This window comes from Podarcis melisellensis, assembly GCF_964234715.1.
Source record: "Podarcis melisellensis genome assembly, chromosome: 14".
In the NCBI taxonomy this organism is placed as follows: domain Eukaryota; kingdom Metazoa; phylum Chordata; class Lepidosauria; order Squamata; family Lacertidae; genus Podarcis; species Podarcis melisellensis.
Window position 1 is genome coordinate 34,493 of NC_138546.1, and position 21,162 is coordinate 55,654.

Sequence of the window (21,162 nt, forward strand, 5' to 3'; positions counted from 1 at the left end):
GTCCACGCAGAATGTAGGCACCCTATATATAGAAAGGAGCAAACCAGGGATATTTGAGGGAGCAGGCGAGCAGGAGGGGCCCAGGACTTACCGGTACATCACAGGAGCCTACACAACACAACACACTCCTGCCGTATGTAGGTTTCATTTTACATTGGTACCTTGATTTACAACCATAATCTGTTCCAGAGGTCCAGTTGTAAACCAAAGCAGGTTGCAACCGAAGCTGCACTTTCGCCAGTGGGGTCTCCCCCAAAATGGGTTGTAATCCAAAAAAGGGACACACACTTTGGGGTTTGACATGGTTGTAATCCAAAGCAGTTGCAAACCAAGGTACCATTGTATTTGTTTTTTATTTTATATTTTGGAAATGTGCATCCCTTTAATTTTTTGGGGGGACCCCCAAGAGAGTGCAGTCCTGAGCTAGAGCTTGTTTAGCTTCTGCGTAAATCCGGCCCTGGCTGCCCCTCCAGTGGCAGAGAGTTCCGCCAGACTGGGCCGGTGTCTCTTGTTGGCCAAGGAGCCTCGCCAACCAGAGCTGTCAACTTTCCCCCTTTTTTAAGGGAAATTCCCTTATTCCGAATAGGATTCCTCTCAAGAAAAAGGAAAAGTTGACAGCTATGTCACCAGCGGTGTCGCGGGCGCTGCTTCTTCCTTCTTCTTCTTGCGCGTCTCCTTCCCGCCGCCGCTGCTGCGCCTCTGCTCGCGCCTTTACGGCGGCCGGCGGGGCCGGGGGCGTGTCCTGGCGCGCTGACGCCACCGCGCACGCCCCGCCCCTCCGTCTCTGGAAAAGAGAAGAGAAAAAACTTTTCTCTTTTTTTTTAATTGAGGAATCAACAGCCGCCATCTTGTCGCGGAGCCCGAGCGCGTCGCGGGCGGGAGCCGGGCCGGGCCGGGCCGAGAGACAGACAGCCGGGCGGGAGGGCCGACGGGCACCTCGAGGCGGGAGACGCCGCCGCCGCCGGACCCCGAGGCCGGCCCTCGCCGAGACCCCGCCGCGCCGGGAAGGCGGGCAGAGACGCCGCCGCCGCCGCCCGCTCGCCTGCCTGCCTGCCTGTCAGGGGCCTGGTGGGCCGCCCGCCCGCCCGCCCGCCCGTGGGCCCGAGGAGAGGCCGCGCCGCCGGGCGGGTCGGGCGAGGAGCGGGGGTCGGGCGGCGGCGTGCCGGGCGGGCGGGCGGGCGCCATCCGGGCACCTCCTGGGCCAGGGGGAGGGGCGCCGGGCCTGCCTGCCTGCCTGCCTGCCTCCTCCTCCCCTCCTCCGCCCGGGCCATGGGGGGGCAGCAGCAGCAGCAGCAGCAGCCTCGGTGGCGGCGGCCCGAGGCCCCTCCGCCCCCCGCGCCCCTCCAGCGCTGACCGCCGCCGCCGCCAAGAGGACGAGGACCGGGAGCCGCTGCCTCCGGGCGGCAGCAGCAGCCGCGCCAGCGCTACGGGGACGCCGAGGAGGAGCCGCCGCCGCCGCCGCCGCTGCAGGCCATGGCGGAGAACTTGCTGGACGGGCCGCCCAACGCCAAGCGGGCCAAGCTCAACTCGCCCGGCTTCTCCGCCGCCGACACCGCAGGTGAGCCCGGAGCCGGCCTCTCGCCTCCGCCGCTGCCCCTTCTCCCCCTCCGGGGCCGCCGCCGAGAAGCCTCCGCCGCCCGAGGGAAGCGGGCGGAAAGCCGGGTCCCAATTGCGCTTGGGCCAGGAAGAGCCGCTAGAGGCGAGGGGTGGGGGGGACACGGGCTGCGCCTCCCTGGCCCCCAGGTCTCCGGGGAAGCGGAGTCGGATGCTGGCCGGCCTCTCCCGGGGGATCCCGCGCAGGGGCGCCTGGCAGCCGCGCACACGGACTCCTCGGCTTCGGGGATGCCGGGGAGGCGGAGTTTCAAGGGGGGCTCTCCGCCCATCCCCCGGGTGGGGTTGCCCCGGGGCCAAGCACGGTGGGGCTTTGGGATGCTGGGGCCCTCGGCTTCTTTCCCAGCATGTTGCGCCTTCTGCTTCCCGTTGATGGGAAGTAACATTGTGGCCACGGGAAGATGCTGAACGACACGGTATCCTTTTGCCACAGCCTGATCCCTCGTCCCTTGGAAGTTTTCTGTCTGCTGCACAACTTCAAGGGTTGAGCGTTAAGGTCTTATGGCCTGGGACAAACGCTGGCTTGGTGTTGGAATACAGTTTGTGCTTCCAGGCATTTGGATGGAATGCTGGCTTGCCTGAGGCTCTCCAAATGTGCCATCGGGGTTATGGCAGAAGGAGCTTCAGTAGATGGTTTCTCTGATGATATGCAAGGTGCCACAGGTAGCCAAACTCATGAGATGCCTGTTCGTGCAGTATTTAGCTTTCAAATTATTCAGTGTTTCCACAATTTGGACTATATTCCAATAGCTATTTAACTCAGTGGAACTCTTCCTTCAGAAATGAACTTTGTCTCAATGAAGGAGAGAGCTTGCTTGGCAATGTGGCACCCCAGCTATGGAATGCCCTCTCTAGAGAGGTACGCCTGACGCCAACTTGGTTTTCTTTTAAGTGCACTGCAAAATATTTTCTATTTATCCAGATGTTTAAAAGCATTTTCACTATTGTGACTATTTTAAACTGTCTCATCAGGTGGTGGCTTTGTATCTTTATTTTTGGTTTGCTTGTTTATTGCTTTTAAACTGTTTGAAATATCGGATAAAATGTTCCATGTTAATATTTTAAACGGATAATTTGGGCTTGAAATTATGTAAAAAGAAATATTTACCTAGTTAACGCCATATTGAAATAATGTGACATTTCTGAGACCCTAGTACTGAAACTATATGCATGCATTGTACACCCCAAACTCAGTTAAGGAGTTGGTTCATATGTAGTGCTGCACCATGGTTTGGTCCTGTACTCATGTAACAGTAAACTAAACTATGGCTTATTGGGACTATGCAAAGGTGTTCGCTCCCTGAGTGGAGCTTGGACCCTTTTATAGTCCCGTGCAGCATTGGCAGCAAAGCCAAGGTATGCCTTAGCATGTTGTTTGAAAACAGGATCATAATTAAGCTTTCTCTTCCTTAAACACCTTCTGCAGCAAAGAAAAAACCTCAGCTATAAATCATGGTTAGGGAAGAGAGAGCTTAACTACGGTGCTGGGTCCAGACAACATGCTAAACCCTACCTTGGCATAGTTGCCACTGCCATGCTGGGCTGAGCTGAAAGGACCAGGGAGGAGCAAAGTGACTGGGAGCTCCTCTTTGGGAGCCTTGTGTTTGTGCTAAGCCATGGTCTGCCTTAGTGTTACATGCGAACGTGGCCATTATTTTCAAACTGAGTTTGTGCAGTCCTTGGAAGCTAGGCTTTGAAGTGGATCTTCAAACCAAAAGTGGTGCTGAGTATGGCTTGGTGAGATACTACTAATAGGCTTCTACATGGAAAGGGTGCTGCAGTATCTGTTTCTAACATACTTTCCCATTGGCAATGTACAGTATTGGCATAAACATCAGATTAGTTTTTCCTAAATTTGTGTGTGCTGCTTCATGCTTGATTGCGCTTTGTTTTGTTATGATGTGGAAGGTACATCAGTTCATTCCACGTTTAACTCACCCTTCCTTCTAGACACTAAGGTAGGCATCCCCAAACTTGGCCCTCCAGATGTTTTGGGACTACAATTCCCATCATCCCTGACCACTGTTCCTGTGAGCTAGGGAAGGTGAGAGTTGTAGTTCCAAAACATCTGGAGGACTGAGTTTGGGGATGCCTGCACTAAGGTGTTGACAGGTCCTCACTCTCAGTCTCTCTCAAGGCTAACATAAAATATTTGATTTGATTTGAATACTATCTTGAAGCAGTTCTGCTGTGGAAAAAAGTTCATAAACCTCATGCATATGGAAACTAGATTTAAAAAGAGAGGAAAAGGTTTGACAGATTGTTATTTGCTTAAAGACTTTGCTTCCCAGTCATACTTGAGTAGAGATAGTTGAGAGGGCAACGTTACATTTCCCCCCTTGTTCCTGCATGCACCTAATTTACTGGTATTTTGCTTCTTGCGTACAAGGTACTTTTGCGTTATGCTAAAGTTAAGTCATATGGTGCCTTATAGAACAATTTAAAACATGTTTGGCTGCTCAGCAAAGTATCAGAATACAGAAGGGCTTCGCTTTTCTTTAGCAACTGCCTCTCAGTTATTTGAAGGGGGAAGCTGTAACATGTAGGCATAGTTGCGCACAGCAGAACGTGTCTTGAGCAGGGTTGCTGAGCAGCTGCATCAAGAAGCAAAGCAACTGGGTGTGAATGTTCTGTCTCTTACATCGACCTCTTCTGTTCACCTTGCAGATTTTGAGCCCCTGTTTGACTTGGAAAATGATCTTCCGGATGAGCTGATCCCTAATGGAGAGTTGAGTCTCTTAAGCAGCAGTGGGAACCTTATTCAAGATGCAGCTTCCAAACACAAGCAACTTTCTGAACTTCTGAGGGGAGGCAGCGGCTCTTCTCTTAACCCGGGAATTGGGGCCGTGAACTCCAGCAGTGCCGCCACGCCAGGAGTGAATAACCAAGTCCAGGGGCAGCCGAGCGGCGTCACCATTAGCAGCCTGGGCGTCCTGGGCAAGAACCCCTTAGGCCAGGCGGACGCTGCTGCATCGAGTCTGGCCAAGCAGGCCGCCAGCACTTCTGGGCCTAGCACCCCGGCTGCTCCGGCCTTGAACTCCCAAGCCCAGAAACAAGGGGGGATGGTGGCCAGCAGCCCAGCAGCCTCCCAGGCAGGAGCTGCGATGTGCATGAACACTGGCTTCAACCAGGCTCACCCGGGTCTTCACAATAGTAACTCTGGCGGCCACACGCTCATGAACCAGGCCCAGCAAGGGCAAGGGCAGGTAATGAATGGATCCCTTGGAGCAGCTGGAAGAGGACGAGGTGCCGGGATGCAGTATTCTACCCCCACCATGCAGGGAAATGCAAGCAGCGTGCTGGCAGAGACCTTGACACAGGTGTCTCCTCAAATGACAGGTCATACGGGCCTGAACACAGCCCAGGCAGGAGCCATGGCAAAAGTACGTGGCACTCACTTCAGTTGTTTTTGTTATAGTGTCTCTTGAACTGATCTTATGAATGCTAAAGTTGAAGATGTTTGCTTCTGGCTTGGGTCTAACTGGTCTCCGTGTGCAGCTATCAGAATTCTTATAGGAATAAATACGACAGAATTGTTATAAGCAGTCAAGGAATTAGCTGGGCCAGTTAAAGTATTGATTCTTTATGTTTAGTGAGGACGATAATGTTAAATCTTGCAAGTGTGCCTCTATAACCTTACTTTTAAATATGTGCCCTTGTGTTACTGTTTCTCAAACACCGTTTTTCACAAGCAAGAGTTGTTGACAGCTGCCAAATAAGTCAGGTGCCACTTTTGTGGTACAGTCAAACCTCGGTTGTCAAACATAATCCATTCCAAGAGCCTATTTGGCTTCCGAAATGTTCGACAAGCGAAGCACGGTTTCGATTGGCTGCAGGAGCATCCTGCACTCAAGTAGAAGCTACGTCGGACGTTCGACCATTTTTTGGATGTCAAACGTCCGACGTAGCTTCTACTTGAGTGCAGGATGCTCCTGCAGCCAATTGAAACCGTGCTTCGCTTGTCGAACATTTCGGAAGCCAAATAGGCTCTCGGAATGGATTATGTTTGACACTTCCGGGTTTTCGGCGTTCGGGAGCCGAAACGTACAGTAATGGAGGTGTTTGGGAGCCGAGGATTGGCTGTACCTGGTAAACTTCATTTTTCTTGGAACTGCACACTTAGGGTTGTATCCAGCTAAGCTCTACTCAGCATAGACCTTTAAAAATTCATGGATTTAAGTTTATCATGTCCATTGTTTTAATGGGTCTTCTCTGAGTAGTACCAGCCTTGGATACAGCTCTTTATACTTTCAGGTATTACAGTGTTGTAAATATTCAGTGTTAAGGAGCCCTTTATTCTATTGCTGTTCAGGAAATGATTTTTTTATTTATTTTTTTGGACTTGAGCATCTCTACTAAATGCTGCCACCAGTTGCAGGGAAGAAGACCATTGAACAGAAAGCAAACTTGTATACCTGGGTGGAATAAAGGGGATTTTGTCAGGTACTCTAGACAAGCAAGAGCACCCCACTCCCAGAAATGTTCTGAGGGTCATATCATCACCTCAGCTTACTTTAAATTAACATTCAATGTTAAGGTCTCCTAATGTGGGATTGGGAAGAGTCTGTGCGTATTCGTTGTCATCATCTGGCTGTAGAGCAGGGATGGGGGAATCTTGTTCAGCCTGAGGGCTGCAGTCCCCTGTAGAAGATCTGCTGTGGGGGTACATGCCAGTGGTAGAGGAGGCCAGAGGCAAAAAAGTTGGCAGAGCAATGGCTATGCAATCTTTTCACAGTAGAGTATATTTCACCCTCACAAAGGGTTTTATACACACAAAGTAAAAGCACTTGAGGTAGATGTGGCTCAGCACAGGAGAAGGATGGCCTGGGGAGATCCCAAGGGCCAGGCAGAGAAGCATGAAGGTCCCTGCTTCTGCTATGGATCACAGATATTTTACTGTGTTGGATACCTTGTCTTCAGAGGAATTGAAAGATAGTTACATGTACATCTGCAACACTGATTTGTACTTAAAACCCAGAAGCCAAAATTAATCTCTTCTCTGCCTCAAAACTTCTGAGGGTCAAGTACTGAAAATGTAATAGGTTTGAGTTTCTGTATTCTAATTCCAGGTCATCACAGCTCAGAGGCATTAGAATTGGAGGGTCTGCGGTGAATTGCTGAAGTCTCACCTACCTTGAGGAGTTGCATGTTCTTCCATCTGTCCATGGCAAAGCAGACTTCACTGCCTTTTGCTTTTCATGCAAAATGTGAAGTTTTGACTTCAGGAGATAAAATTAGTGGGGCAAAAGTGTGTGTGTGTGTGTGTGTGTGTGTGTGTGTGTGTGTAGGTGAGACCTTTTCTCCCTTTGGACCTGGAAGCTTGTAATAGCTATTGCCCAGTTGTGAAAACCTTGTTTTTGGATGAGGAGCTGTAGAAGGTGGCGGAGATTCACTCCAAGTGCCATTGGACGTAGTGGATTATCTGGGTCCATTTTCATCCAGGTTCAGTGCTAGGCTTGATCCTGAGACAGTCTTGCCATGATGAATGAGAAATGGGAGAAGTGTGACCCTGTTTATTCTCTCAGTGCCTTTGACCATGTTATCCTGCTGTGTTGTCTCTGAGATGGAAGTCGGTGACATTTTTTTTCCACTGGTTCGCTGCTTTTAACAAATATGTATTCTGGGGCTGCTTCTGCATCCAACATTGTTACTTACAGATTCAGGTGGCCTTTTTCCATTTTGAGGTGGTTCATTGGCCAGGACTGTCCCTAGGCAAGGATAGTCTGGGGCCACAGTGATCTGTGCTCTAGTATCCTCCTGACTACATTGCTGTGATGTACTGCAGGGGTCAGCAAACTCTGGGCCTCGGGCCAGATCAGGACCCACCTGGGTCCGGCCCGCACCGCAAAGCTGGAACCCGTCGCAAAGCCAAGGCTCCTGGTGATGGTGACAGGAAGAAGAGGCCGAGCGGCGGCGGCTCTGCCAATCAAACGCTGCGCCTGGTTTACCTCAGTGGCGCTTCATTGGCAGAGATGTCCCTGCGCCGCACTGAGGTAAACCAGACACGGCATTAGATTGGCAGAGCTGCCGCTGCTCGGCCTCCGATGTCCTGGTGCTCCTGTGGGCCAGAGAGCGGAGCGGACGAGCTTGCTCTGCCTACCCACAGGAAGGTAAGCGCAGGGGGTGGAAAGGGGGACTAGTTGCCCCCCTCGCCTTTTCTTTCAGCTCACCCCCCCCTCCACACACACATTCTGCTTCCCTGGCCCGCCACAAGGTCTGAGGGACAATGGACCAGCCCGCTGCTAAGAAAAATTTGCCCACCCCTGATGTACTGTATGTGGGGCTGCCCTTGAAAATTGTCAGAAAACATGAATTACCTGTCCGAATTTTAACTGGTAGCCTCAACCCAATTCTAAAAGAATTATGCTGACTGTCTATTTGCTTTCAAGCCCAATTAGAAATAGTGTTGCTTACCTTTAAGAATCCTACATGTCTTGGGATCCAAATACTTTAAGAATTGCCTCTTCCATATACCAATCTGCCAGGGTCTTGGGATCATCAAAAGAGGCTCCTCTCTGTGTTCCACTCTTCACAGAAGCTTGCCATGTGGTGGTTTGGGATAAACCCTCCTCCTTGTTGGTGCCTTGTCTGGAATGACTGGTGCAACTTTGTTATATTTAAGTGACAGTTTAAGACTGACACATTTTCCCAGGCATTTTAAGTTGGTGTACTTAAAATGTTTTTAAGTTACATTTATTTGTTTTAATGGTTGCATTTTGTGTGTGTGTGTGTGTGTGTGTGTGTGTTGTATCTTACATTATTTGCTTTTTTATGTTCTGGTGTCTGCAGATGAAGAGTTGGTTATACAGTAAATAGTTTAAATTTAAAGAAGTAGCATTGGTCAGCAGCTAGTTTTGCTGGCAGGCCACTGAAATTGCATGTGATAAAGGACAACAGACTTCCATAGGTATTGAAGAGAACTCCCATGGACTCCAGACTGTGTACTTGAGTCTCACAGACATTATCTATGTGGCAGAAGGCCAGGATATCAGTTGTCCTTTTTACTTGGGTTAAGGTTTTGCAGCTGTTGCTCCACCCAGAAAGGAGTTTAGGTAATCTAGCTTGGTGTTCTTGTGAATGGAAGTCATATTGGTTCCAAATCCCTACCAGCAGTTGAGGCAGGCTTCCTCAACCTCGGCCCTCCAGATGTTCTGAGACTACAGTTCTCATCATCCCTGACCACTGGTCCTGCTAGCTAAGGATTAGAGGAGTTGTAGGCCAAAAAACATCTGGGGGGCTGAGGTTGAGGAAACCTGAGTTAATGTCTCTGTGAAATCTTTCAATCACTGGTTTGTGGAGCTTGCCCCTTGGTTGCTGTATGTTTTCCTTGTTGGCGAAGAGGTACATCTAGCTTCTTCAGGGCCATAGAATTTTAAGGTGGAAGGGATCCTGATGGTTCTCTAGTCTACCTCCTGCAATGCAGGAATCTCAGCTAGGTCATGAATGACAAATGGCCACCCATCCTCTTCTCAAAAACCTCCAAGAAAGGAGAGTCCACAACCTTCCGAGGGAGACTGTTCCCCTGTCAAACAGCTCTTACCATCAGAAAGGTCTTCCTGGTGTTCATTTGGAATCTCCTTTCTTGTCACTTGAAGCCATTTTATTAGGTTTTATATTTTGCTGGAAGCTGCCCAGAGTAGCTGGGGGAACCCAGCCACATGGGCGGGGTATAAGCAATAAAATTATCATTATCGTTATTGGTTCAAGTCTACCCTCCAGAGCAGGAGGAAACAAGCTCGCTCCATCTTCTAAGTGACAGCATTTAGATATTTGAAGAAGACCCTCCTATCTCCTCTCAGTCACCTCTTTTCCCGGCTAAACATACCCAGCTTCTTCAACCTTTCCAGGCGCTTGATCATCTTGGTCACTCTCCTCTGCACACATTTCAGCTTGTCAATATCCTCCTTAAATTATGGTGCGCAGAACTGGTCACAGTACTCCAGGTGTGGTTTGACCAAGGCACAATGGAGCGGTCCTATTGCTTTCCGTGATTGGGACACTAGACTTCTGTTGATGCAGCCTAGACTAGCATGAGCTTTTTTGCTGCTGCATCACACTGTGGACTCATGTTCAGCTTGTGGTCTCCTAGATCTTGTTCACATGTGCTACTGGCAAGCCAGGCGTCCCCCATCTTCTATTTGTGCAGCTGGTTATTCCTGTCTGTGTAGAATCTTACATTCGTCTTTGCTGAAATTAATTTTCTTAGGTTGGGCCCTGTTCTCCAATCTGTTATGGTCATATTGAATCCCAATTCTGTTTTCTGCTGCATGACCTACCTTTCTGAGTTTGGTGTCATTTGCAAATTGGATGAGCATCCCCTCAGTATCTTTACCCTGGTTTATAAAGACATTGAACAACAACAGGCCCAGAGCCCTGCAGCCATGCAGTCCCCCACTTGTCCCTTTTCTCCATGATGACAAGGAAGCGTTAGTGAACCCAACTCTTTGGGTTGGGTCAGTCAACCAATTATAAATCCACCTAACAGTTATCGCATCCAGGCCACATTTTACCATCTTCTCCGTAAGTATATCATGGGGGAATTTATCATAGGCTTTATTGAAATCAAGATACACTGCATCCACAGCATTCCCCGGATCCACCAAGCTTGTAACTCTATAAAAAATGAATTGAGCCTTAGTAACCACAGCTGCAAGGTCAGCTGCACTGGTTTTCCAACCTACGTTCTGGTCTTTATAGTCCTGCACTGTTTCTACCTCTTTCTTTGATTCACCTAGAATCCCAGTTATCCTACAACTTCGTTTTGGTCAAACTCATTTAGAAGCTCTTCCTTCACTTTAGGCTGACTTAAGTTTCCGCAAGCAGGTTTAACGTTGATGATACCTCTTTTCTATCATCCACATTCTGTATTTTTGCAACAGTTTTGTTGTCAGTGTTCTAGTTACAGCCGTCTTTCACCTTTAACTTTCCAAAACTTCAGCCTTCCCCCTTTTCGTTTCTGACCCTACTTTGCAGTCTGTTTTTTTCTATTATTTTCACTTTCTGTATTTCAATGCCAGTAATATGCAATAGCCATGGTTTTCTTAACATGGATGGCACTTCTTGGAAGCATGATACAGATTTCTTTTATTAACTGACAAACCTTGCTTACAAAAAAACTGGACTCTCCTTCTACAAACATGGAATGGAATGGAAAATTCCAGGTCGTCCGTCCCCCGTCCCCCCACTTTTCCTTACATTGAATGGGAATTATATTAAAGGATGTAATTTTAGACCTTTCCCAGTGTTGCTCCCAAACCGTTACCCACGTAGTTTCAGCACAAGGCCTTGTTACAGGCTGCTCTGGTGTTTAATGGCACCACCACTAAACTAGAGGACTCAGCAGATAAGCTACCAGGGACTTCCAGAGAAGTGTGGGGTGAAACTGGGGATGGGGACCAAACATCTAGGCCTCTGCCTGAGATGGTAGTCAACCGCTCTGCTCAGACTGTACCTTCCACTGTCCGCCACCACTGAAATTGGGGTCATATCACTGTAAGCCCCTATGACACACACACCTGGGCAAATCATAACACCAGCACCGCTAAGCGCAGCGCAGAGAGGAGGGCCACAGATGATAAGCTAGCAACTAGCCGTAAGCACACCTTACACTGCCATTTGGAAGACTGAAATGCCTTCTCCACACTTCTCCCCTTACCTCCTGCTCCTCAGGAGGAACCCATCAAACGAAATCCTAACTGTCCTGTAAATCCCCCAAATGGCAATATCCTTTGGTGTCAGCCCCTTTGGGGATGACCTGGCCACAGTCCAGCCCACTGTTGGTAAGAGAGTTCTTGCTACTCTTGCTTTGTTCACTCAGCCAGCAGTCAAATCTGCCACACTTTGCAGTCAGCCAGAAGACCCCTCTAACCTGCAGACAAATACTAAGTGGGACAAGGCAGCCAAGCAACTGATGCCGACAAATGCACTCACTCTCTCCCCGCCCTCCTCTTTCTCTGGCCGGGAGAGCAGGCAGGGGCCAGGATAGTGCCATCCAGTCCCTTCTCCTTCATCTTCCTGTGGGTCTGCTTCCAAGGTGGAGTGATGGCAAAGTCTCTTTTTATAGCCAAGGCCAGGTTCTGGACCATGCCCACACTCCAGCCAGGTTCATTCAGCCAGTGATCAAACGGTGCCACAGATAGCATCCTTGCCATTATAAAAACAAGGAAAGCCATTCTAAATGGAGCAGAATGGTACAAATTCAGCAAAGCAACTCTTGAGGGCCAGGGCAAAGAGGTGCGTCTTCAGCATGCTATGGAAGCTGTACAGTGAAGGTGTCAGGAGCACCTCTGGGGGGAGGGAGGGAGTTCCGCAGTTTAGAGGCTGCCACAAGGAAAGCCCTCCTCCCGGAATGCCATTCTCCACACTTTTGAGGGTGGTGGAACTACCAAGAGACACAAACTGATCCACTCACTCAGAAAGAGATCTAAACACCCGTGAAGGTCAGTAGGGATGGAGGTGGTCAGATATTTGGGGCACAAGTCATGTATTTTGTGTTTTTATCTTTTATCTTTATGTTATGAATCGCCCTGAGATTTTCAGATAAAGCGTGCTATACAAATCGAATAAATAAACAATTGAATAGATGAAATTTAGGGCTTTAATGTGAGCACCTTGAATTAGACAGTATAGGGTGTAGGGGACGACTGGCTCTCCAGATGTTGCTGTACTACAACTCCCATCACTGGCATTGGCTCATGTGTGCTAGGGCTGATGGGAATTGTAGTTTGAAATTGTGGCTTTCCTCAGGGTGTTGAGGGTGGGGTTAGATGGAGGTACCTCTCTGCTCATAATGCATAATTGACTTTGAGAACTCTTTGCAACAAGTAGCTTAGATGGACTATTAAGAAAACGATTGGACAAATTTGTGAGTGCTTCAGATGCAGCGCTCCTCTGGTCAGTGCCAGGAACAAACAGCAGACCTGGGAGTTAGCCTTGTGAGCTGCTCAGAGGTGTCTGGTCAGCCCCAGAATGGGAAACAAGGCTGGTGTTGATGGCCTTTGATGAGATGAGATGCTGAGGTAGCTTTGGATGTGGCCCTATCCTCAACACTTACAGGAGGGTGCAGTAAGACTGATGATGCATTGCAAATAAAATGACAAAAAGGAAGAGAGAACCTCAGAAAGGTGTGTCCCTTCTCACACCATATGGGGGTGCACATTCCATGTTGCAGGCACATGCTGCAACACACACACACCCCATTCAGCAGATTGTAGCAGACAGTGCAATGAGGGCAAGGGCAGAGGCCAGCTTGGCTTTGTGGAACTGTGACCGGCATTTAAAGGCATGTCTTAACCTACACTGAGGCAACCGGAAGCATGTTTTTAATAATCGCTATTTAATTCACGGCAAAAGTGCTGGGCTTTACACTGACCGAGTTAGAGGTTTGTCTAAGCTTTGCCCTTTGAATGTTGTCTTCAGGCGACTTTGTTTGAGAATTACACAGGGAAGGACTGCCACTCACTGGCAGAATGTGCTCTTTGCATACAGAAGGTATCACAGGCTCAGTTCCTGGCAGCATTTCCAGTTAAAAAAGCAGGTGATGGGAAAGACCCTGGAGGGCTGCTGCGTGTCAGAGTAGACAGCATTGGTCTTAGGTGTAAGGCAACTTCTCATGTAAATCATTGTATTCAGCAACATAAGAATATTGGAGGAGCCTTGCTTGTCCAGACTAGTCACTTGAAGCTCAGTGTGAAGACCAAGAGTCCCGTTCCACTCCTGTCTCCAGCAGCTGCTTTCCAGAAGCATGCAGCCCCCTAATCCTGAAGATGTGAGGTGTTGGGAGTGGAAAGTGAATATATAAACTCTAGTACAAGCACACCTGCAGGGCCTGAATACTGAAAAGGTGTAGAAAACTGACCACCTACACTTTCAGATGCACTGACAATTTGTTTCAGGGAACAGGGCTAAAAAAAATTGAGGCTCCAGAGTTGTTCTTTGGCACTGTCACTTTCCACAGCAGGACGCCTGTGAATGCCTGGCACTTTGTAGTTCTGCATAGCATTGTGCTCCCTCAGGACGCAACTGAATCATGGCTTTCCTTTGCTACCGTTTGCTCCACTGGTGTCACAAATGGCAGAGAGCCTCAACTGGAGGAAAAATATGCTGGTGTTAAAAATGTACATCCCATCTGATAATGAAAAAAATTGGTAGCTTGCTTAGAGAGAGCCATAAATCAGGAAATACAAGTTAAAAATACTCCTAAATGTTGTTGTTTAGTCGTGTCCGACTCTTCATAACCCCCTGGACCAGAGCACGCCAGGCACTTCTGTCTTCCACTGCCTCCCGCAGTGGAAATAGCATCACCTTTAGAGGAGAGAGGCAGCCACTGCAGCCTCCTGGACCCTGCTTGGCTGGTCGACTCAAGGGAGAGCAAAACAGCTGCCATTCTGGTTTGAGGGGCAGGAGGTGGCCTCTCTAGTCGCAGGAGCTTGGGGCTTGCCAGTTCAAGCATCAGAACTGCAAACTCTTAAGCATTGCCTTCAGAGTAGACAGAGAAGCTGCCATTGGCTCTTCTGCTTTCCACTTCCAATATGTGATTGCAGCCCAAACTATTTGGGCAGAGCTTTTAGCTATCCTTGGGCCGTCACAAAGGATGCAGCCCTTACAATTAAGTGTTCTCAGCAGGAATAAAAAGGTAACGGGCAAACAACTTCTTCTTTGTGGGTTGTGTGCTTAACACCATGTTGAGTAGTAAATATCATTTCTTCAAAAGAAATATTTGCCGTTTGTGGCTGGGGTAAAGCAAAACCATACCTGTGGTTAGATCGCTAGCTCATAAGATAGGGGGAGGTTATTCATTCAGCGAGGTGTACTTTTGTACCTGAGACTCAGAAAAAAAGATGGCTTTCCTTACTATCTGTACCCGCATTTGGTTGACTTCAAGGCACTAATGGTAATCATGTTGCTTTCATTCCAGATGGGAATGGCCAGTAACCCAAATCCCTTTGGACAGCCATTTAGTCAAGCTGGAGGGCAGCAGATGGGAGAAGCGGCAGGAGTCAACTCTCCATTACCAAATAAGCCAGGCATGGCAAATAGCTTGTCTCCTTTTCCTTCAGACATCAAGAGTGTTTCAGTTACCAGTGTGCCAAATATGGTGAGTTTTCTGCAGCTCACAATTTTTCTCCCTAGTTCTTGTGTGCCTTCCATTGACACAAACTTTCTAAGCCTGTAAAAATTGCCCTGAAAAAGACAACTTCTTATATTCAGTAGAAATTGGGCTGGATCTGTCATATGACATGGTGAAATAGAGGCACCCTGAATAGCCTGGAGTCACAGCAGTCAGTGTGATATTTTGGACCGTTTTACCAGACTACCTGCTAAGATGCTCGTGCGCAGATACTGTTTCTTAGCTGGATATTTGGCATCCTTGTGCAGCATTCATTTCAGCAGTTTTCAGGAACAGCTCTGATGGGTTGTGCTGCTGGAATTTCATCTGTTAGCAACTTTTGTGAGAATAAGGAAGCTAATGAGAAACATTAATTGTTCTGCTTCAAAAAAATGGACAGTGGGAAACGTATCTATAAATGAAAGGGGTGTTTTTCAAACATATAGTGCATGTAATCTCTTCAGTCTCTATATCGAGGAAGGAATATACTTCTGTAAATGAGTTAGAGGGTTTTATTTGCTCATGTTTGGCAACTCAAAACACTTTTTGCTTCTGAAAAAATTGAGGTAGGTGGCAGTGCAAGACCATTCAGGATTTGGAAACCTCAGATTTTTAACCATAAATGTGAGTTGGAGTAAACTCTAGAAACAGTTTGCTATGATCTCTTCATCTTCCAGCTGTCCCTTCTAATCTTTCCTCCTGTCTGCCTTGCTTGATGAATTGACTACCCTGCTGTCCTTCTCTAAACTCTCCAGATGTGCCCACCTCATCCTGTCCTGTTTTCTAGGTTGCCATCTGTCCTTCCATTATTCTCCTTCACACAATCAGACACTTTGCTCCTTTTCCCAGCCCGCCCCCCCAGCCCCATTTCGAATGTGTCAAGACCTCCTCAAGAAACCATCTCTTGGTCCACCTTCCTCGTTTAGAGCATGCTCCATCTGCCACGACTTTTCCTCCTCCAGCTTCACTCTCAACCTCTAAATCTGGTGTCTGCCCCCACCCTCAGCATTCCCCTGCCTTCACAAAGACCACTGGCCCTCCACACTGCAAAATCTAAAACCTTGATACTTCAAACACCTTTGAGACTTTATCACTCTTCTCTACTTGATTCCTTTTAGGCGTTAGGTTTCCACGATTCTCCTCTTACTTAAGCATTCTTTCAGTTTTTTGGTAGGCATAAGCTCCTCCACTGCTTTTCTCCTCTTTCTATTGGGATCTCTGCACACACTGTCCCTGGGTGACCTTAGTAAACCCCATGGCCTTTACAAAAAAATAATAATTAAAAAATGGTCCAGTAGCGCCTTAGAGACCAACTAAGTTTGTTCTTGGTATTAGTTTTCATGTGCATACACACTTCTTCAGGTGTATTTGGCCAAAGTTAGAGACCACAAAACAAACACTGATAATGCAGCCCTATAAAATTAATTAATTAAATTTGTATACCATCCTATACCTGCCGGTCTCAGCGCTGTTCACAACATTAGAAAGGAAATGGCTGAGTGGGTTGGGTGGGTCCTTGCTTTAGTTTTATTAAAAGAGAGAATTGGGTTTAATGACTGCAGGGCTAAATTACATGCTGCCATTAAGAATTTAAGCGACATGGAAAATGAAGAATCAGCTGTGTTCATTTTTAGATTGATATCTGAATATTTCAGCCAGGGATCAATTTTCACATGTACGTATGTGTGTGTGTTATTGAATGTGAGCAAGACTTACTGATCGTTTTTAAAAATTTCAATAAATTTATATTTTTGTCAGAAGAAAAACGTGGTGGGGAAGGGACCTCATATTTTTCATTGGTCTTCCGTTATCTAACCTTGGTCTCTTTGTGTCTGTTCAGCACTCTGCTGCCAAAATTATTCCTCACCTCTCTGATCACCTGACACCTGTCCTAAAATCCCATTCCCAGATGCTGCTCCTCATGCTCCTTGTCTTGCCTTCAGAACCTTGCATGGCCTTTCTCCAGCTCTGATCTTTGCTCGCCCTTCTCCCTTGCAGCCACCAGTGCTTGGAGTTCCTCACATGTTGCCACCTCTTGTCATTTAAACGCTTCTTCAAGACACATTTTCACCCCCTAGTTCCCATGCGCTGTGTGTAATCTTAAGCATGCGCAGCTGGAAGAACCACACATTGCCTCCCTCTTTTCTCATGCCTCTCCTTCCCCTTCCTCTGCCTCTTTTTATCAAATTTTAGAGGGTTTTCTCCTGAACACAGAATGGCCTGTCCTCCTTCTCAACCTTTTTGAGTCAGTGGATCCCTTGACCAACTACATTCTTTTTGCAGCACCCCTGTGGGGCTTACGATAGGGCTGCCATATTTCAAAAAGTGGAAATCTGGACACAAAAGTTGTTGAGCGCTTTTTTGGCAAAGTTGTTGAGCTTTTTTCTCCTTTTTTAGTTTTTGAGCTCCTATTTTAAAGGAATTTCACCAAAACCTACACTTTCAACATGGGTTACCATACGTCCGGATTTTTCCCGGACATTTCAGCGATTTCCACCCTGACACTGTTTCTGACGGCTGTTTCCCGGCTATGTCTGGGAAATTCCAGGTGAATGGCAACCCTAGCTTGGGAGCCCAGTTATGTCACCCCAGAGCTGGCAGCCTCTTCTCCTCTCCCCTCTCCTTGGGACTCCTGCAATCATCTGCTGCTGCTGCTGCCCCCCCAAAAAGAGAGGGGCCTGGGAAGAGGATGCCCCCAGCCTTACTGGTCCAGAGGAGAACATGAGGCCCTCACCTTATCTGGGGAGGCAGCAGTGGGTGTTGCCAGGCCTACATGGTGGAAAGGCTCCCCTTCAGCCTTGGGCCCTCAGCTCCCAGGCAGGCAGGCCTTGCACACAGCAAACACAAGAAAGGCCAGCGCACTGCCTGCTTGCCTGCCTGACCTCCCACTAGTCTGTCCATTCCCAACCCCAGGGGCTGGTGGACTGGCTGGCTGGGCTCCCTGGCCTGCCTGTCTGCCTGCTTGCTTGCTTGCTTGCTTGCTCGCTCTGAGGCCACCTCAGCTCCTGGCGACGAGCACCCCCTAGCCAGCCCCAGAGGCAGCACTCTCCTGCAGAGCTTGTCGCTGGGGCTGCTGCAATAAACAACTGTGCAAGCCTCTGGGAAGCAGAGACGCAAGAGGGCATCAGAGGAAGGAGGGACGGAAAGAGGGACAGAGGCCAGGGTTGCCCGTGGCACCCTTGACCATCATTCAAGGCACCCCATGCTTCCACGACACACTAATTGAAAACCACTTCTCTAAAGCATTAGGCACACTGATGGTGCTATAGGTAAAGGTAAAGGGACCCCTGACCATTAGGTCCAGTCATGGCCGACTCTGGGGTTGCGGTGCTCATCTCGCTTTATTGACCGAGGGAGCCAGCATACAGCTTCCGGGTCATGTGGCCAGCATGACTAAGCCGCTTCTGGCAAACCAGAGCAGCGCATGGAAACACCGTTTGCCTTCCCATCGGAGCGGTACCTATTTATCTACTTGCACTTTGACGTGCTTCCGAACTGCTAGGTTGGCAGGAGCAGGGACCGAGCAACGGGAGCTCACCCCGTCACGGGGATTCGAACATCTAACCTTCTGATCGGCAAGCCCTAGACTCTGTAGTTTAACCCACAGTGCCACCCGAGTCCCTGATGGTGCTATAGATGAACATAAATGATATTTGATGTTAAATCCAGTGCTGCCATCCATGTCACAGAACAGCTTTTGATTCAGCAGAAGGGCCTACTATCATAAGAGGAGGCAGTGTTCTTCATTTCCCCCTTCCTGATCCAGCCCCGTACGCTTTCTCCTGCTGTTCTGCAGTGGCTCCCCATTTGTAGAATGCTCCCCCCAGGGAGGTTCTCCTGGCACCTTCATCGCACACCATTAGGCGCCAGGTGAAAAGGTTCCTCTTTAGCCAGGCCTTGGGTTGATTGATGCCCAATGCCCTTCTAAAATGTGTTGGGAAGGGCACAGGTTATTGGGTTGTGTTTGTTTTTATTATGTATCTTATACTTTTATATTGTGTTTTTACATCGTAACTTCCCTGGGACCTGCAGGCAAAGGGCGCTATACAAATTTAATAAATAATTTAGCAAGTAATAATAATAAAATAAAGGCCAAGGCCTGAGGTTTTCTGAGGCCTTATAAATGGTCCAGATTCTGGCTGCCTGCAGGAGCCACCAGTCCTTAAAGCTTTTGAAGTTACTTGTGAGCATTTTCCAAACCAAGGAGGAACCAGGTGCTGCTTTTGTAGAGTGAAGGAGAAATGTTGGGGTTCCCTGCCTTTCTGTTCTTCCACTTGCTGAGAAGGCAGGAGCTGGAGGCCTCTAGCAGAGAAGAGCAAGCTGTCTCTGCACACTAGAGCGCCCCAGCATTGGTGGGGCTGCTGGGCTTGGCAGCTTCCCCGTTGGGTCATCCCCACATTGGTCAGGGTTTTGGATGTGTCTTCAGAAGTGAAGCGGATGGGCTCCCTTCAGAAACTGCCTTGTTCAAAAGAAGGCGGCGTTGGGCCAGTCAGTACCTGCTGACCTGAGAGTGTACTGCTCTCTTTACCTGCAGAACATACTTAGCAAAGTCTGAGGAACAGTGCCTGCTTCTGTTAGGACACTTCTATGCCAGCTATTGTTGGCCCAGGAAAAGCACTGCAGTTTTTGTTTTATATCTCTAATTCTTTGGGATGGCAGCAACTTTTTCTTTGCTGAATAAGCATGAATGGTTTGCCTGTTTCCCAAACTAAAAATGAAAGCTTTTTAAAATACCAGCTTTAAACTGACAAATGTGATCTGGAGAAGTGTGAATTGACTTCCAAGTATGTCTGAGGTGGTCCACATTGAACTGCTTGGAGTGCTAGTTATGATTTGGTGATAATTTAGCAAGAGAACATACTGCCTGCTGAAATATTATTAAAAGGGGAAGCAACAAATGTGGAAGTAGACAACAACAGGTGCTTTCACATGGAGGCAAAGTAGCTGAAACTGTCAGTCATTCTCATCTAATCTCATGCGGATGACAACTGCATTGAAAGGAGCGAGACTTGCATGCAACATGTTTAGAATCATGCATACACCTGGTTCACAGCACACCTCAGGAGTTCCCATTGAATTTACTGACACTTCTGAGTATTTATGTCCCGGGTAGAGTGCATAGCGATAAGTTCTCCCACAAAGTAAATGCTAAAAATTGCATGGTGGAATCTCAGTGGCTGTTAGTTGTGGCAAATTAGTTTGAGATGGTGATCAAAGGGATGCTCTTTAATAAGATTGCTTTGCAAGTTGTTCTGTCCTAAGTGAAGCTTCGTAAGGTGATACAAAAATGTTTTGTCTTTCTTTTTAGTCTCAAATGCAAACCCAGGTACAGCAGGTGGGAATTGTACCAACGCAGGCAATGGCAGCCGGGCCAACAGCTGACCCTGAGAAACGCAAACTTATTCAGCAACAGTTGGTTCTGCTACTTCATGCTCACAAGTGTCAGAGACGAGAGCAAGCCAACGGAGAGGTGCGGCCATGTGCCCTTCCCCACTGCCGAACCATGAAAAATGTCCTCAATCATATGACACATTGTCAAGCTGGAAAGGCCTGTCAAGGTAAGAGCAAGGGTTTAAAACCTTGTCAGGAGTATATGGTTCTCCGGTTGTTTGTCTTCTGCACGATTGTGTCCCTCTCTCTGGTCAGTGAAACTGGCCCTCCTTAAGTTTGAGCATCATGGCCGAGTTGACTTTATTGCACCAGGAGGCACTTCTCCAATTCCAGACCAGCCCATAAAGGGAATAGGTAGCTCTCCAGGGCTTCTGGCATTGGGGGTTAATTCCCTCCCTTGTGGTTTAGTCCTATATTGTTTTTGAAACTCTCACCATGCCTCGGTTCACTTGGAAGCAGATGGGATAATAAGTATTGATTTGGAGATTGCCTCTAGAAGCACACCTGTTGGCCTCATCAGAAGGTTCCAGGCTGCTGCTGCTTTTCTCTGCAGTCCTCAAGGTCTTGCAACAAACCTGCTGCAGGAGACAGACAGGACTCTCGGATCCTTTCAGAAGTACTTTGGCAGGCTGAGCAAGTTGGGGTCACAAGTCCCACCCTGACCATGTAGGCATCTAGCTTGACCCCCTGCTAAAGTTGGAGATCCAGAGCTAGACTCCCCCCCTCCCTACACACGACAAAGAGATGACTGCCCACCCTCTGCTGGAGGCCCCCTTCCCAGAAAACTGCTTCCATTGCCAAGCTGTTCCTATTCTTCTAAAGTTAAGCTGAAATCTACCCCATTGATCTTAATGCTGCTAAACCTGCGTGTTTCCTCTTTGCTCTCTTCTCTGGGACAACTCTTCATGGGTTGGAAGAGGGCCGCTATGCCTCCCCTCAGTCTTCAACCTTTCCTCATAAGACTTGTTTCCCATACTACCAACGAACTTCATTCCCCTTTTGAACCTATCCCAGTTTGCCTGCGTTCTTGGAAGTGTGGCACCCAGAGCTAG

General features: G+C 48.3%; 1 protein-coding gene across 3 annotated transcripts in view; it reads left to right on the forward strand.

The window, feature by feature from the left end:
• The first annotated feature begins 1,373 nt into the window (after positions 1–1,373).
• The window catches only part of CREBBP (CREB binding lysine acetyltransferase), a 61,452-nt gene continuing 41,663 nt past the window's right edge, over positions 1,374–21,162 (forward strand). The window contains exons 1-4 of one of the 3 annotated variants that reach the window (XM_081887874.1): positions 1,374–1,558; positions 4,279–4,994; positions 14,528–14,707; positions 20,028–20,277. In XM_081887874.1, coding sequence (XP_081744000.1) covers positions 1,474–1,558; positions 4,279–4,994; positions 14,528–14,707; positions 20,028–20,277 — 1,231 coding nt within the window. In that variant the 5' untranslated portion in view covers positions 1,374–1,473. The remainder of the gene's footprint in view (positions 1,559–4,278; positions 4,995–14,527; positions 14,708–20,027; positions 20,278–21,162) is intronic. The other 2 variants (XM_081887875.1, XM_081887876.1) reach the window with 2 other exon arrangements.